This window comes from Pezoporus occidentalis, unplaced genomic scaffold (assembly GCF_034315485.1).
Source record: "Pezoporus occidentalis ecotype Australia unplaced genomic scaffold, CSIRO_AGI_Poc_V1 ctg197, whole genome shotgun sequence".
Taxonomy (NCBI): Eukaryota; Metazoa; Chordata; class Aves; order Psittaciformes; family Psittacidae; genus Pezoporus; species Pezoporus occidentalis.
Genome location: NW_026913822.1, coordinates 277,625 through 296,249, shown reverse-complemented (window position 1 = coordinate 296,249; position 18,625 = coordinate 277,625). Strand labels below are relative to the sequence as shown.

Sequence of the window (18,625 nt, the reverse complement as noted above, 5' to 3'; positions counted from 1 at the left end):
AGGAGAAATTAATGAAAAATATAGAAAGTACATCATAAACACATTATTTCTTAAAAGAAGAGTTAATACATTTTTTCGTAGACCTCACAGCTTTTAATGTTCTTCTAAACACATACTTTTCCCCATACCTATTTATTTCATGTCTTAGTTTACACTAGCTATCTAAGCTATCTTTTCTCTCCAAGAAAAATAATTAAAAATGCTAAATAATTAATGTAAAGGACAAGAATAGTTGACAGCACAGAGCAAATGCATATGAATTACTGGAACCACTGCTACCACAATTAATTATGTTAGGCTGGAAATAGATTACTTTTTGCTAATACTGAAGACATTTTTAAGAATAATTGTAGGAACATTCATCAGTTTTGATTCACAAGTTCTGACTGAAAATAGGAACAAGCCAGATTGCCTTCATTCATCAAAATTCAAAAGAATAGGACTTTAATTCATGCATATAGTTCAAATGAGATATTACAAGATTATTACTTTAAAAATTAACATTTTTATGCCTTTACAACAAGCATTAGGTCACAAAAGGCAAAGATAATGGCATAGAATATTTGCTAGAAAGTTTGGCCACCTGTCCATACTCTTAAATTAATATTCAGTGATAACTGCAGGCTACTTCTGTATTTTCTTCCAAGAAAACATACCACAAAAATCAAATACTGTGTTCTTCTTTATGGAAATAGTACACCAAATCTCCTTTACCTGAAACCATGTCTAACATTTTTCTATTGGAAAAACACAAATAGTAAACTACTTGAACACTGTTTTTCACTCCAGAGTAAGTAAATTCTCCATGACCCAAAGACAAACTCTCCCTTCTCTTAATCTATAATACAGTTTCACATCCATTTACACGAACATATGCATATGTTAATATTCCTGCTTGATATCTGAATCCAAAGATGTAATCAGGTTTGAGCCCAGCAAAACTGACCTTCTAGCTATAAATTCTAAAGAACATGTAATCAGACAACACACAGAAAATCTGCATTTCCTCAGAATTTCTTTCAGAAAGATGAGGAAGATAATGCTCCTATGTATACCTAATATCTCTCTTATCTCTTCGCACACCTCATGGCTTCACAAAAGATAGTTTCACCCAAACCAAACGAAGTATTCCTCTGTCTGACTGCTTGTTTTAAATGATTTGTAATAATACTTCTATCACAGACAAATGGCAATATACAAGGCCCCATATTTTGTACCATTTAACTTCAAACTTCCAGCTGCAGTATCTTATCCTCCAGCAGTGTCAGTATTTTTTACGCAGTGTGACAGGATGCATCTTCCTATAATACACCTGTGCATTATCTTGATATTCCAACAAAATGCTTTGCTGCCCAAAATGCAGAGTCAGACACAACAATGCTTCTATGGCTACACAAGAATGCTACTCCTGTTTTCATTTTCCCAATGGTCTTAATAAACTCTCTCATTTTAAATATACATGGAATCGAAGTACCTAAAATTTAAACAGTAGGGGTTAATTTCTCAATTCTTCAGCTTGAGGATGTAACTATTTTACACCATTTACATGTGACAATATGTGCAAGCAAATTTAGAGTTATCACCTGAACAAATTAAAACTTATTCAGAATAAAATATATTTTTAAAATGGAGGCTACATAGAGATATCAAATCAACAAGATTTAAATAAATTTGCAATAATTTAAGGAAAAAAGTGCACGATGTGAAGACAGTATTTCTGCATGTTCTATGCAGCAGTCATTAAAGCATATTTAGAGGTGCTTACACATTTTTATCTCTGTATTTTAACTATACTGTTTGAATTATTACCTGCATAGAGATATCCAAGGAGAAGGGAAGCAGCAATTATGCAAACAGCATGCTACACAGATGGGGAGTTTCTTTAATCAGGACTTTGTATATTGAACATTTCCAGAGTGGACAAGAACTAGCCTCAATCCTTTAACATAACATTTGAAAAAATACTGATCTCAGCCATATTAAATTCAATAAAAATTATCCTTATTATTACAAGACCTTTTAAAATTACTAAGGACAACAATCTAATTGGGGCGACACATTCTGTAATATATTTACTCCTTAGAGAGTAAATAAAATCTAATAAATAAATAATATGTACATATGGCAACTGAATAAAAGATAACACTGCCTTGAATTATTAAACTCCTAACACACTTATATACAGCAATTCAGCATTGATTTTGTAGGTCATCTTCCCTCTGACACAAATTCTCTAATTTTACTTCATCTTTGCCAGAACTGCTCTGAAATCCATACCTTAGAGACTCTGGTTTCTAATACTAAATATAAAGCTTCAGATTAAGAACCTGAAGCCTACTCTGAATTTTGGGCATTTCCAGAACGAAGTCCCATAATAACAGTTCGAATGGGAAGAAAAATTAGTTACTGGGGGTAAACTGAGAGTATTTGCTTACTATATAGAATCACAGAATCATTTAGGTTGGAAAAGACCTTTAAGATTATTAAGTCCAACCATTAGATCATTGAATCCAACCATTAGAAAGAGCTAAAAAAAAAAAAGCATTAACAGCACAAACCCAATTCTTCGTCCTATTACAACCAGCTGGGTATGAAAAAAGTTGCTACCCACCAAGTCTATGGTGCTTCCATTACTTCTGACATTCTGTGGCAAATTCACCAAGTAAATACACATGTGAAAGACATGTTACACTATAGTGGTTTAATTGCACTTTTTCACCTGTGACTTTCTTGAGTGCTTTTGATATAATAGCTGGTAACACTGAGCATCATGGTAGCTATCACAGCTGTATGATGAAAAAGGAAATTAACGTGCTGTTCACGTATTTGATTTCCACATAAAAATACAGTATTTCCATGCTGTGTTGATTTAGGATTATGGCAGGACAGTGCCAAAGCCACTTGGAAAAATAGAGCTATTACCAGCTTACTCAGAAATGCTGGTGGTACCCAAATACACAAACAAAACCCCTGAAATTAAATGCAATTTTCAATTTAGGTGATAAACACTTTAGTGGTAGAAATTTGCCAAGATAGTACTCTGAATTGTCTGGACAAATGTATTGTGAAAAGGGAGAAAAACGCATTGTCTAATTAAACTGCCATTGCGTCCACATTCTACTCTTTTTGTTAAGTGTTAATTGAATATCATGAAGAGATGAAAACCCAGTTTTCAAAACTCTACATCTCTGTCACACCAAATACCAAACACTGAGTTCCAGTAACTGACTTACAAGGTATTTAATAAGAGCTAGGAGAAAAGTGGAAAACAAAGCATATTAGAACCTGCCCATATTCCTCAGGTATGCAACAGAATGATTTGTCACACTGCAGCACATAGAAATATATATCCTCTTATGGAAACCATATAATGGACCATATCCATGGAAAATTTCATCATATTAGTATTTTTTTCTTGGCCTCCCTGAAGCCAAAGGAATCCACATTATTTCACAAGCTCTGAGACAGAAGTCATCTCTTGTATTTCTGCCATAGTTGTACCAGTACTGCTCAAGTCAAAAGTCAACTGACAAAAAAAGTAGTAAAATACATCAAACTAGAGAGAGAATTTGTCAGAAGTAACAGGATCTATAAAACTGGAAACAATTTTCACTTATAACTAAGCAGATCAAAAACTAAGATTGATGAAGAAATTACAATAAACCTAAAAACCCACATGATTTTATAATTGAAATCAGTTCATGAAATTGAAAAAGATCAAATAATAATCCATCATTAGATGCCAAAAAGCAGAAATATTACTTTTCTTCAAGTTTCTTTGTTTACAGTGTGGAATAGGATTCAAATGCTCTTATCTAGAGGTGGGAACACTAGGTCCAAAATCCTTCACCAGTGGTTTACTGATATTTATCTATAATAATCAGCACCATTCACCTGCAACTGACTTTAACTGAAACCGCTAAACATTTACATTCAATCTGGATCCTGCAGTTCTATCTCAGGAAAGATTCAAATCAGACAAAGTATGTGGTACTACAACCAGAAACACTCTTCAATGTTATTTTAAGAATTGGAAAAAATCAAGTTAATCCCAGAATTTAACTGGTTTACTATTGTATTTAACTGGTTTATTATTGTGCTTTAAGTTCTGTGGTTACAGAACAAGAGAGGTAACACATATTAAAACATTTAAAATTACCACTTCCCGCTGTTCTTCTCTAGGAGCCAACAGAACTGATAATAATATGCTTCCCAGATCATGGTCAGGGTAATGGGGATCCTTCAGACTCAAGGTAACATCTGTTTGCCTAGGAAACAAAAATATATGCATTTCTTTTTATTACAAGCTTTCAGATAATGAAATTTCTGAATCATGGGAATTAAGGGCATCAATATTTATATGAAACACTTAAAAATGTCACAAATTTGCCCTATTTCTACTTCCAAGTATTGCAGTCTGAACACTCATAAATAGTTACAACCGTTACCCTGTGTTAAGGACTTATACGTACTGCAGTAATTAACTCTGAACTGTAACAATAACAGATTGAAAAAAAAAAGTTCAGCAGTAGGTGGTAATGCTGCGAATTCATGGAACATAAATACGAGGTTAAAGTGGTTATAAAGCTAACGTCTCTGCAGACGCTGTAAAAAATATTGTTCATGATCAATTAATATATTAACTTTCATATTACAGTAATTCCTTAAATAAAAGTGGTTTTCCTCAGATGGTTTTATATGATGTAGGTTTATATAATTATTTTTGAGGACACTGTTCTATTTGCAATTCCATAAATATAATATTAGGAGGTAACCATGAAGAATTACTCCATAGGCTTGTCTGTGCCATACCTGTTTAATTCCAGTGATGTGAGATCCAAAAACGCTGAACCAATAAAGTCATCTTGAAGTCCAAAGTCATAGTCAAAGACCTAAGATGCACAGGAGATAAAAGCATTTTCCAGTATTAGAAATCTTTTTTTATATATTACTATTTTGCATTGCTTGTTAAACCAGGACTCTCTGAAAGTAACCTGAAACTTTCTGGCCACAAAATCAAGTTTGAAACCGCTTACATAGAAGTCAAAATGCATCATCTACAGACATGGTGCTATACTACTACCAGACTGCGTATGTGAACAGCACCAATTTTATAAAAACAGAAGAAGCATTTTTATAAACTTAGGCATTAAAAGAAGGAAGACGAAGAGCACAACTGAAGTCAAGCAGAATTGCTGATACACTATACATTGATACCTTTACCAGTTTTGCAGAGTACAAGCAGGAGGGCAGTAAAATGTGAAAAGTGGGGGTTTATTGCACTTGCATTGGTATTAGGTATAAAAGTGTATATTTTGAAGACCGGGGTGAGGGGTAACTGGGAGTTACCCGGAAGGACACGGGCTTCTGGGTGGAACTCGTTTCTTGGCCGGTGGTATCGTATTCTCTTCCCTTGTTATTTTCCCTTATCATTGTTGTAGTTGATAGTAGCGGTGGTGATTTGTGTTGTACATTGGTTGCTGGACTGTTCTTGTCTCAACCCGCAGGAGTTGCACCCTTTCGATCCTCCTCCCCGTTCCTCCGGGAGCGGGGAAGGGGAGAGCCTGGGGGCGGTGCGCCTCAATTGCTCTCAGTCCCTGGCACCACTCACTGGGAGTGAGTGAACAAGCTGTTTGGCTAGGGTTTAAACTGCAACAAAGGACCAATATAGACTTCCAGCTCTAAGTAAGAGTGAGACTTGTGAACAGCAATGAGAATATTTGAGATGTGACATGTCTAGGTTCAAGATCTTCAATTTTGATGTAAATACTTTGATGGTTGCATTACAGAAACTCTTTTCCAGGATGCAGTTAAAGCTGTTCATCTACAAATACCTTAACACAGACTGAGTGAGACAATAGTAACAAATCCCATGGCCCAAAGACTATACAACACTGCCTAGAGTGTCTGGACAAGCTATAAAAATGAGGTATTTCACACACTGTGTTCAGAGCACAAACATGGGTAGACATTTGCCACTTGGCACACTCCTCCTAGGAGGAAAAAAAAATTGAAATACATACACCTATTCCTTCATGACCCTACTGCAGGGTTGGTATTTGGCATAAACCAAAATAGGCAGCTGTGTTTTAAGTGTCCTTCAAAACTGCTTCTCTTTTTCATAGTTCTGGGCGTGTGTTTATTCTTTGCAAGTTACTAAGCTTAAGAAGGGTAGGAAAATGTCAACTGACAATTAACTTTACACATTTCTAGTAACAATGCACTTTATCTGAGCAGAATACATGAAACAGTACAGATCAATACTCAGAGGCTGTTTAAGTGGCATTCATCTACTAAAAAAAATCTACAATTTGATATTTCAGTTAAAATTTTTGTCATGTATTTGAGATTTAAGAATGATGCTGTTCTAAAGTATTATATTATTACAGACAAATTAAAAAGATTACATAGGTAAGACTTAAGTTTCCATACTTTCTCTAACTGTTTTTGAGCTACATATGCAGTTCAGTTGTTACACTGAAGGGAAGGGACGAGATCCAGAAGGACCTTGAAATGCTTGAGAGGTGGGCCAATGCCAACCTCGTGAAGTTCAACCAAGCCAAGTGCAAGGTCCTACACCTGGGTTAGGTCAATCCCAGGCGCAGCTACATGTTGGGCAGAAAAGAGATTCCTAGCAGCCTAAGAAGAAGGACTTGGGGGTGCTGGACAGTGAGAAAATGAACATGACCCAGCTTCAGTGTGCGCTTGTAGCCCAGAAAGCCAACCGTATCCTGGGCTGCATCAAAAGGAGCGTGACCAGCAGGTTGAGGGAGGTGATCCTGCTCCTCTGCTCTCATGAGAGCCCACTTAGAGTACTATGTGCAGTTCTGGTGTCCTCAACATAAGAAGGGGATGGAGCTGTTGGAGAAAATCCAGAGAAGGCTACAAGGATGATCTGGGGGCTGGAGAACCTCCTGTATGAAGCTGGGCTGAGAAAGTTGGGGCTGTTCAGCCTGAAGAAGAGAAGGCTGCGTGGAGACCTCATAGCAGCCTTCCAGTATCTGAAGGGGGGCTATAGGGATGCTGGAGAGGGACTCTTCATTAAGGACTGTAGTGATAGGACAAGGGGTAACTAAAGGATTCAAACTTCAACATGGAAAGTTTAGATAGAAAGGTTAGATAAAGAAAGAAATTCTTCCCTGTGAGGGTCGTGAGGCACTGAAACAGGTTGCCCAAAAAAGTGATAAATGCTCCATCCCTGGCAGTATTCAAGGCCAGGCTGGACAGAGATGGGGGTGACATGGTTTAGTGTGTGGTGTCCCTGCCCATTGCAGTGGGTTTGGAACTAGATGATCCTAATGTCCTTTCCAACCCTAACTATTCTATGTCCTAATTAGAAGCCTAAGATTATAGTTTTTCTGACATAATTTTCTAACTTATTATTTATCTACTTTTTTACACAATTAACTTTTGGATATAGATGACCATAAATTATTGGGGCCAGAAAAGTGTCTTTTGTTTCTATGTCTATAAAACAATGATCCCAGCTTTTCTGGGGTCTATTCAAACATGGATTAGCTAGTGGCACTGCTGCTATCTGTTCTTTTTGATTAAGTGATGCCTCTATTATGAAAAAATCATCTTCCCTTGTCATATATTAAAAAGAGATACAGTGTTAAAATAGAAACAGCACAAAGCATTATGAAACATAAGCAAACCCACTGTGTTCAGTACAAACAGAAAAAAAGAAAGAAAACACAGGACAATTGGGCAAATTAATCTCAGCAAAGAATTTATTTTAATGGGAAAGATTATGCTTCATATCAGAAAGATGCAGTGATATTTCTGTAATAAAAGGGATGCCATCATCACAAAACATATTTAGCTTTCTCTGTCCTTCTCCTAAGGTGCCACTAAAGAAGTATAAAAGAAAAAAAAAATGGCCTGAAAGAAACAAAAATACCTGTATTTACCTTTCATTTTTGAAAATTTTGATATCGTTATTTACAGCTGTAATTTAAGTAATTTTCACCTCTAAAGTCTTCAGTCACCCACTATTGCAGAATAAATTTTTCAGCACACAAAAATTAAAAGATCTAAATCCTATCTGTAACTCTTCTGTTATAATTTGACAGACATAAGTAAGATAGTGTCTCACCTTTATATACAACTGTTCTCTTAGGTTATCTATAAGAATGCATGTTTTTTCGTCCCACACAGGATTGAGGTTCTTGTGTACTGTTTTACTTCTAAATACTTCTTTGCCTCCAAGTTTGAACTTGACGTATGGGTCACTGGTTCCTGTTAAAGACATGTATATACTATTAACGATACCACTTTAATACATTAAGGGAATGGAAATTAACTGAAACAAGTAAATGCAATTTCTACCAACAGTCAGTTTGAAAACAGCAGTTGAGGAAAGGACTTTTTAGTGTCACAATTTATTATTTTCCACAGTGTCATTACTCTGTAATTCACTGTGTTAATGTCAAATGGGTGTTTGCATCACTTTGTTGTCTGCAATCCCTACTCAAAGTCATACATAGAATACTGGCTATTGCAGTGTAGTTTTCAGTTAACAGAATTATGTCCTTATTAGGACTGGGCTTTTATCGTAATGCAATCACAAAAATTAGATTATAAAGTTAAAATTATTTCTGAAAAATATTAATCTAAGTATCTTATGCCTTTGAAAAGGCACAGGCTCCACTGGCACCACTAGTGTAGCTTCATCATTGACTTTACTGTTTCCCTGCTTCCCTTTTCCATGAAAACACACTTCCTACAACACTCACAATGAGCAGATCAACTATAAAGTCAGTCCACAAAGTTCATGTGATTCCTGCAGCACCTGCCCACATGACAGCACAAGGTCCAAGCCCCCTGATGCCACTGAATAACAATCAACAAGGGCCAGAAAAACAACCCTGAAGGGAATTGAAAGAGAAATGTCAAATATGGCATGAATGGAGAATGGAGAGGACATGGATGTGGAAATGTCAGAAGGAACAACTGGTGGAAGGAGAACTCTTGGGATGACACATGGTGGGGGCATAGAGAAGAGCAGCCATACAGGAGCACATGTGTGCCCTCTTCTCAAGGCACCCATGTGGGCAAAGGACAGTGAGCAAAAACCCAACGGCACACACAGAGATGTGAACAGGCTGAGAGATAAATCACAGCCAGCTCCGAGAAGTTACAAAATGGCACATCCAAAATCATCATGGACATAGTCAAGTGACTAACAGAAGCCCTGGAGAGGAAAAGAGGACCTGTCAGCCGGCATCCTTGCCTTCCCTATCATGCACAACCCAGAGAACACATCTGTGCTTGTGAAGGTGAGTGTGAGTATGTGGCTGTGAAAGTGTGAAAGCAAATTACCAAAATCAGTTTGAGTTTAAAATAAAATCACTTTCCCCTGCCACAAGGTTTTCACATTGAAGTTTACTATGTTGCTATTACCATGCTGCAATTCTACTTCACACAATTCAACCTCAACTCCAAGAGCACTGACTATGGCTGATACTTGGAAAGAGGATGAACCTGCAGGAAGGATGCAGCCAGAACTGGACAAATGCTGCTTTCACTTATGCCCAGCAGCCCCTCCATGGGGTGTTTGTTTTTACTTTGAATGTTTTTCACAAGACAAGCATATTGTAGATGCGTGTGCTTACATCCACTGGGAAATGCAGTCGTTAGCCTTTGCTGAAATTGCAACACGCTCTTCTAAACGGATCATCCTCTGACCACAGCTTCTTACACTATTTCATGCAACCACAAGATGTCAGTACTCTTTACCTAAAATCCCTTTCAAAAAACTGTAGTGGTGTAAAGCAATGATCTCGCATGTGACAAGTTTATACGGTCATTCACTCTGGAAACGACTGGGGCAAAATTTCAACTGTGTAAAAATATTTATTCTGGCATAATTAACTTGCTTCATGGGTATTCCAGTACTACTTTTTAAGTCAAGGACCAGACATTTGAATTAATTCAATAAGATATGAAGAATACTTTGAACATGGACACCAACAAACCAATGACACTAATACAAGCCGTAACTCCCTGTAAGCAGTGATTTTCTCATGGTTCCTCATGGTTCTGTTTATGCACTTTAAGCATGATCTTTTATTGTGCAGACTTCACAAATCCCAAAAACCCTGGTGAAATTTGAGATCAATGTAAAATAACGTTGTGAATACATGCTCAGTGAATACCTTTGAATCCAGATGACAAATAATTTACTATTCTATCTTTTTTTTTGGTGTAAATTTAGTAGTAGGGTGGCTCAACTGCTGGTTCTACTTACCACATTATAAAACCTCAGGGTTTTTATCTCTGTGCCATAAACGTTGAGAACCACTAAGAAGATAGCTTCAACACATCTCTATTTTAAAGCTGAGAATTCATTAGGCCCACTGAGTCAAATGCTGCATTCCTTTCACAGACCTCTTACATTCTTTGAAGAGAGAACATCAAATAAAAGTATATGTATAAAGAAAAGCATGACCACCCAGTTCCAACTCCCTGACACAGGCAGGGACACCTTCCATTAGACCAGGCTGCTCCAAGCCCCATCGAACCTGGCCTTGAACACTGCCAGGGATGGGGCAGCCAGCTTCTCTGGGCAACCTGTGCCAGGGCCTCAGCACCCTCACAGGGAAGAACTTCTGCCTAAGAGCTCAGTCTCCTCTCTGTCAGGTTAAAGCCATTCCCCCTTGTCCTGTACCTAGAGGCCCTTGTCCAAAGCTGAAGCACCACTATTACTTGTGTAAAGGCAATAAAGATTCTTGGCACAGGGTGGCAGCCTCTGTTTTCCTAGGATACATCATCCTAACAGATACCTATAGACGCCACCCAAGTCCAGAAGCATACAGTAACTGGACACCAAAATTTCCAAGGCAAGTTTTAGAATCTTACGCTAATTAACTGGGAGGAAATTTCTCAGTTGCGTTAGCAGAGTATGTCAAGTGTAACATGTATCAGTTCTTAGCATTTTATGTATTTTACATTTGAAACTGCATTATGTAACATCTCATAACAAAGAACATAGAAGAATATGTCTGCTCTGTATAGTCTTTCATTCTGAAAAGTAAGGAATTACTTAGCATGAATTATTTTATAGTAATTTAACAAATAGAAATATTAATGCTCTTGTTGAAGAGCTGCCAAGCCTATCTTCATATTGGTCTTCAGCAACCCCCTAAACACCCCAAGTACACCACTAAAGCCTAAGGCTTTTCCATAAATAATCATACTTTCTGTCCTTCTGTCCACCTATCAAAGAATTATCCACCCAATTCACTTAAAACAATGCATTAATTAGCTTAAACTATATAAAGATTTTCTCGAAAGCTAATATCCTCAGAATGAACATGCCAATTACAAATTCTCAGTGAGCACACAGATGTTATAGGCTGCAGAGTTCTTCTACTCAAAACTGAACAGGGAGTACAAACTTTTAATTATTCAGTGCCCATTAAAGAAATATTGTTTATAACAATCACAGCTTTTTATCTTTCTTCTGAAGACTAATTCCCACCACAAAAAAGACAGCTGCCATACTGTAGTTCAATGTAGCCCATCGTAAGTATCTTTACCCAGTTTATTAAATACTCATTTAAGCAAATACTAATTTTGCTTGTGAAATAAAAATAAAGAAAAAAAAACACCAACCAAACATACTGGCATAGGACAGAATAAGCAAAACGTAAATGTGCAATGATCGGCCTAATTTCAAGAAAATATTTATATTTAATTTTTGGCACAGGTGAAGTCAGGTTTATTTAAACAGGATTCAAGCATGACATAGAAACGTTTTCCTGGTAGCTCAATTTATTATTCTAGTTAATATACTTTGATATAAAGAGACTTGCATCCCTTAATCAAAGGAAACACTGTTTGTTTTGTCCCTAAAACCTCATGACTTAAATGATAATCTTCCTGAAATTGTTTAAGCTGGACTTTCTATTCTCTTTTACTGAAAAGGTAAGAGGTATTTGATTGCCTTATAAACCAGGTTTCTCCAGGATGATGGCCTGGAAGTCCCAAGCCAAGCTGCTGCTACCAATGCTCTATCAATTTACCTGCATTAACAATAAATGGCTTCACGGGGATCCTGGATACCGGAGTAGCAGAGACCACTGGCCAACTGTGGTGGTGTGCTCCCCCTGCCAACCTGGCCTTTATTTCCCATAACTCTGCTCAAGTGATAGTCATCAATGGCGGTGGTAATGGATGTGTCTGGCCATGACGGCTGTATACAGCTCAACGTAGATTCAGGGGAGATAAATAACAACACCTAAGCTGACCAACATGCACACCCCAACCATAGCGCTGGTCAAGGTTCAACTCAAGACAAGTTTCTGTAGTCAGTATGCAAACATGACTATGAATCAACTATCTCACTCCACAGCTGGTAGACAGCCCAGAGCCCATGGGGCTCTCCCGCGTGACAGCAGGCTGCAGTTCAGGGTTTCCCTTTGACTAGTGACAGCTCTCAATGCTACTCCTTGAGGCTGAGAGATTCCCTGCTGCATGAGACCCTAGTAAGTGATTAACAGCATGTTAAACTCTGAAGTCTTAGCTAAGTGACTGAAAGGATTGACTGTGCACATAAAACCCTTTAGACATAAACCATGGACCAAGCCTGGGACTAAGTGCAGATCTAGCTGTACCTAGACTCCACTCTGAGAAGATGTTTAGAACACGAGCGGGTACTTTCTGAACCTTGTGACTCAACAGGAGTGTCTCTGACAGTTTTGTAAATGCAGTAAATATTCATGTGTACCTCACCACTGAACCTTGTTAAACCATTGTCACATTTACTATCAAACTCTATCAAATTGCTATTTTACATAAACAAATAAACTGCTACTTCTCTCTTAAGAGTGAAATTGGTGTCCACCTACAACACCAACAGGTTTTTACTCTTGGCATAAATACCCACTGCTTAGCAACATCACTCGACTGATGACAGAGGTATCTGCATTTGCCAGTAGCAGTGAGAGGCTCTATAGGTGACTTGACAGCCTACTAAACTCTCTTTTTCTACCTTATTATAACACTGTCAGGGTCCTCTTGCTTTATGTTCGTCACTTCATAGCTAGAGGCAGATGGCAATTCAAAGATTCAGTAAGATGTTTACAACTTGGGAAGACCCAGTGATCACCTACATTCATACAACAGTCCAGAGATGTATCCAGGTTACCCACATGCTTTTTCCCCTTTTATGAATATTTGTATCTTCTTCGAGAACAAAAGCTATTAAAAAGGAATGAAAGCTTAGTCCCCACAAATAACAGTGGTAAACATGCACATTCTGTAATCTGCAATGTTAGCAATTTCTTCCACATGTCTAGCAAAGGAAAAAAAAATGTACCTATGCAATACATTGTCCTGTGAAATTAAAGTGAATGATAAACACATTCTTATGATGCTTAAAGAATAAGTATCATACAAATTAAACTAAAAGAGAGGCAAATCATTTCAGATTCATTATTACATAAATGTATGCGCTGAATAACCAATACCATGGTGCATTTATCACAGAAGAGAAAAAGAAGAAACATCTTATTTTCTTTATTGTTCTTACACCAGAAATAGCCACATCTAAGTGATGGTAAAAATAAAACCCCAAAAATTAGAAGGTACAGAAAAAAAAAAAATCCTCATCCCTAATGTTATTTCTAGAGTCTTCAAACAAATTTTGATTATTTTTTATACTTTTTGGAACTAATAAAAATGCAATCACAACTACAGTTTTATAATTTGGGAGAAAAAAAGTTCCAAATGATACCTCTAGACTATGAAATTTACAAGAAAGAACTTGAGCAAGTTACAAAGCCAAGCCAGCTGTGCTTTGGATAAAGTGTATGGGTTAATCAGCAGGCAATTAGGGTGATTCCCACTTTGAAAAGCCCTATGGGACTGGAATAATAACACAATGGGAAACTTCACCTTGCACCCTGGAAGCATCTCCTGCCATTCTTACTGAACTAGTAGGAAAATTTTGACGTCCAACAGGAATTTCTTCTCACCTACAAAGGATTGCTCTCATGTAAACCCACCTCTTCCTTGCTTCTCAACTTCATGCCACATAACTCACACCAAAGCCTTCATACTGTGCTACTCCTATGAAAACTGGGGCTCTTCTGCAGATGAAATGAAGCTCCTCACACTTCCTCATCAGCCAATATCTGTCTTGCACATGTCTGCATGTTTAGATCAAGATCACTGGGGGCTGAATTGTGCCCATGATTCAATTTCCTGTTTGGGACATGGCAACAAATAAATAAAAATATAAGCATACCAGAAGCTTTGCATCATTTCAGGAAAAACACAGCAAGTCCTTTGCATAAATCTGACCTTCTCTACAGTCCAGTAAGGGCCATTATATAGAAATACAGGGTTTGGTTTTCCCGGGTTGAAGTCAAATTCTGAACACAGTCAGTGCTGAAATCTTTTTTAGACAGAAGATAATCAGCTCCTAATTTTTGCAGTCACCAGACTTCACCGAAGGTGACACACCACTCCTAGTGACAGACTTGTACTGCTCTTAGACAGAAGGTTCATTTTCCATCATTTTGCTATTTCTTTTAGCTTTATAGCTTAACTTACACAGCAACATTTCTTCATCAAACTCTGTAAGATAAGAGTATCAATGACAGCAATCAGAAAAGGAATATTTCAGAGCAGAGAAGTGATTCAGAGCAGCCCTGCAGAGGACTTGGGGGTGATGGCCAATAAGAAGATGAACATGACCCAGCTTCAGTGTGTGTTCGCAGCACAGAAACGCCCCATGTGCTGGGCTGCATCCCCAGCAAAGTGACCAGCCGGTTGAGGGAGGTGATCCTGCTCCTCTGCTCTCATGAGAGCCCACTTAGAGTACTATGTGCAGTTCTGGTGTCCTCAACATAAGAAGGGGATGGAGCTGTTGGAGAAAATCCAGAGAAGGCCACAAGGATGATCCGGGGACTGGAGCACCTCCTGTATGAAGACAGGCTGAGAAAAATGGGGCTGGTCAGCCTGAAGAAGAGAAGGCTGCGTGGAGACCTCATAGCAGCCTTCCAGTATCTGAAGGGGGGGCTATAGGGATGCTGGAGAGGGACTCTTCATTAGGGACTGTAGTGATAGGACAAGGGGTAACTAAGGGATTTAAACTTCAACAGGGAAAGTTTAGGTTAGATTTAAGAAAGAAGTTCTTCCCTGTGAGGGTGGTGAGGCACTGGAACAGGTTGCCCAAAGAAGTGACAAATGCTCCATCCCCGGCAGTATTCAAGGACAGGTTGGACAGAGATGGGGGCGATATGGTCTAGTGTGAGGTGTCCCTGCCCATGGCAGGGGGTTGGAACTAGATGATCTTAAGGTCCTTTCCAACCCAAACCATTCTGTGATTCTATGATTCTATATAAAATAGGACCATTAACCTCTCCTTTTGGCAAGACTCTAATTTCTTATTATAGTGACAGTTACCAAGAATAGGACTGTGGTAAACCAGCTACAAATCAATACAGAAGGCAAGCACCATTAGAAGTCAAGATACAGTATTCTGACTGAAAAACAGCTCATTTCTTACTCCTGATAGGAAGATAAGTTAATATTCCCAGTCAAACTGATTTTCATAACTATAAAAAGTAACTATACTGTCCATCATTTTGCCCTGTTTGATAACCTAAAAACTGCAGGGCCTGTAGGGACAGAACAAGGGGAAATGGCTTTAACCTGACAGAGGGGAGATTCAGATGAGATCTTAGGAAGAAGTTTTTCCCTGTGAGGGTGCTGAGGCCCTGGCACAGGTTACTCAGAGAAGCTGTGGCTGCCCCATCCCTGGCACTGTTCAAGGCCAGGTTGGTAAGGGCTTGGAACAATCTGGTCTAGTGGAAGGAGTTCCTGCCCATTGCAGGGGATTGGAACTGGATGAGCTTTAAGGTCCCTTTCAACCCATGGCATTCTATGATTCTATGATCAGCAGGATGCAAATGATGGACTGACTTTCCTTCAGCTTCCTATGCAAATGGGAGAAGCTTTTTCCTCTGAAGTTCTCAAGAGGACAGTCGAGTACCACCACCATGTGAGGACTGTAAAAATGCATGGCATGACAGAAAGACACATGAGAAGAAAAATGCTCCATGTAGACCTGATATAAGCTGTTTTGTTGGACACCGCAGCTCAGGCTTGTAAGGACCCCACAGGGAGCATCACTGGCTCAAGCAGAGAGCAGAAGGAACCAAACCAACCGATTGAGCCTGTTGTGCAGTGGACTTGGGCTTACAGGGCCTTGCTTGGATGAACAAAGCTGTTGTAGCACATTAGATGCTAAATTATTAGACGCACTTTAGGCTAAATGTGCAACCCCATTTCCAGCTACTCCTCTCTGCTCATTCCTCCATGCTTTTCCACATGGCAAAAGGAAGCTATTCCCCATCACCATCAGCGATGAGTCAGAGCAGCCAGGACCCTGAATAAGATCTGGCTACCTTTTGGTGAGCAGAAAATATACAATGGGAAGAGAAACCACTGCACTGCTGCAGAGAGCAAAACAGTGGCAGCAAGAAAGGAAAGAAAAATTGGAAGTATTTTCCCCAGTCCACATTTTACATGGGGCAACTCTGATCTGTAGCTGCTGAAAATTAGAATGAAATCCAGTTTCCATTTTAATGAAAGCTATCCTCTCTCTGCATAAAATAAAACTAAAACTCCAGTAGTCTCTTTTCAATCTTAGGCGTAGTTACTCAGATACAGACAAAAAGTGCTGCCTACCTAACAAGCAAATAACTTTAAATAAAAATAATAAATACCCTTAAAATACCTTTAAAATAAACATCCTGTAAATGTTTTTTACAAAGTGGGATTGTTGGTCCACTTATCTACTTAATTTTACATGAATTCCAGAGTAACAAGCATACCAAGCTTCTATATATATTTTCAGCATCTTATCCTCACTATTTCTGAGATAAGGAAGCTGAGCATTTAAAAACTAGTTCATCCCCAGTTGTTCTTAAAAATCATTAAATGTATTTTTGACTCAGATAAAACTTATTATAATCCTTCTGAAACACCTTCATAGAAGCTAACATTCTTGCCCATTGTCATTTAAAATACATAGCTTTAAGCAGAGCTTAATGAAAATACTTACAATCTTAATTGTAACTTTAATATCCTCATATAAATTTGCCCAATGGACATATGACTTCTCAAACATTAAGGAAGCATTTACCAGCACACTTACCTCCACGGTCCCGTGCTGCTAGATTCTGTCCTCTTCTTAGAGTAATGTCCAATTGGTACATTCCGGGATCCCCTGAGGGAAAATCTGCATTACTTGTTCCAACCAAATTTGTTCTCTAGAGGAGAAAAAATAAAAATGCAATAGCTAATGTTACTAAAAGTTTCATGTAAGGTGTATTTTTCATTGGTACCACCATCCTGTTGAACTGAGGACGGTGAATGGTATCCCATTCCCCCACCTCAAAGCTAATACAACACCAAGGAACCTGCTCCTGTCATCAGTATCACAATTCCTCAGGATTCTTTTTTCTTAAAAAAAAAATATCCCAAAACAAAAACAAACTGGTTGACATTTCAGTGGTTAAATTTATTATTTAAAAAAGGTGGTTGAAAAATAATTCTTTGATACCTGTATTTATTATGGCAACCTCCACTTTAATTACATTCACATACTCTCCAGGCCCACTAGAGTAGGATAAGTAACATAAAACAGAGCTGGACCTTGCAGTACTAATTGGAATGGTCACTACCGGTACCCCCAAACTCTGTATTTATTCAACAGTATTAATCTCAGCACTGAATAAAGCTAAAAGAGTTAAGAATTTTGTCACCTAATGCAGTACTTTGCAAGATGTGAAAGTTTTTTCCAGTTATGGGGGAAACCAGGGAGCGTGGGGAGAATCATTAAAGATATTAAATGAAGCTGTAGGCCTTCATTTTTAGTTTGCATGTATGCCAGGGCAAAGATAAGATTCTTAGAGTAGTTATTTATATAAACTGTACCATAATTTTTATTTTTTTTTTAAAGGAAGTATGACTGCGTCCCAGAATACAAGGAACTCTTTGGCCTCCATAAATAGTAACCACATTTCTATACCAAATGACAAAAGAGAGAAATCATATTTCTTAGTATGTATAAATTTTTGCAAAATATTTTCTAACACATCTCTCTGTAAGTAGCCACTAATTACAGAGCATGCTTGGAACATCACATTTAAATTTAAGACTAGAACAACTATATCTATGATACATTCACAGTGCATACAGGAGCTATTATGCTCCTGTATTATGTATATAATACATTAATGTATTATACACACTGAGCACCACGGTTACACATTCTCATTCTAAGAACTAAATCTTTTATGACCAGTGTTATTAATATTTTATTATCTGATTATGGGTCCTCTGCAAGAAAAGAAGCATGACAGAAACAGTCAGAGACCACGTGTGTACTAACAACTATATCAATTCAAGAAGAAACTCTTGTTTCTCTTCCGACTATGCCTCTTTGCTTTTTAAGGTAATAATAAATCTAACTCATGAAGGAAGCACAAAATAAAGTTATTTTAACCTATGTTTGATTCTTGTTATTCCAGAGTTACCACTTTGAGCACATTAATCTTTGCTGCAACACATACTATGCTGGCCAAACTATATAGTGACATGCTCA

The 18,625-nt window shown here is 37.9% G+C and overlaps 1 protein-coding gene across 2 annotated transcripts in view; it reads right to left on the bottom strand.

The window, feature by feature from the left end:
• MCTP1 (multiple C2 and transmembrane domain containing 1) overlaps positions 1-18,625 on the bottom strand; it is a 260,031-nt gene that overhangs the window by 153,560 nt on the left and 87,846 nt on the right. For both annotated transcript variants that reach the window (XM_062617486.1, XM_062617487.1), the window contains exons 2-5: positions 17,174-17,288; positions 8,099-8,241; positions 4,813-4,892; positions 4,160-4,268 (exon numbers count right to left, since the gene is read on the bottom strand). In XM_062617486.1, coding sequence (XP_062473470.1) covers positions 4,160-4,268; positions 4,813-4,892; positions 8,099-8,241; positions 17,174-17,288 — 447 coding nt within the window. The remainder of the gene's footprint in view (positions 1-4,159; positions 4,269-4,812; positions 4,893-8,098; positions 8,242-17,173; positions 17,289-18,625) is intronic.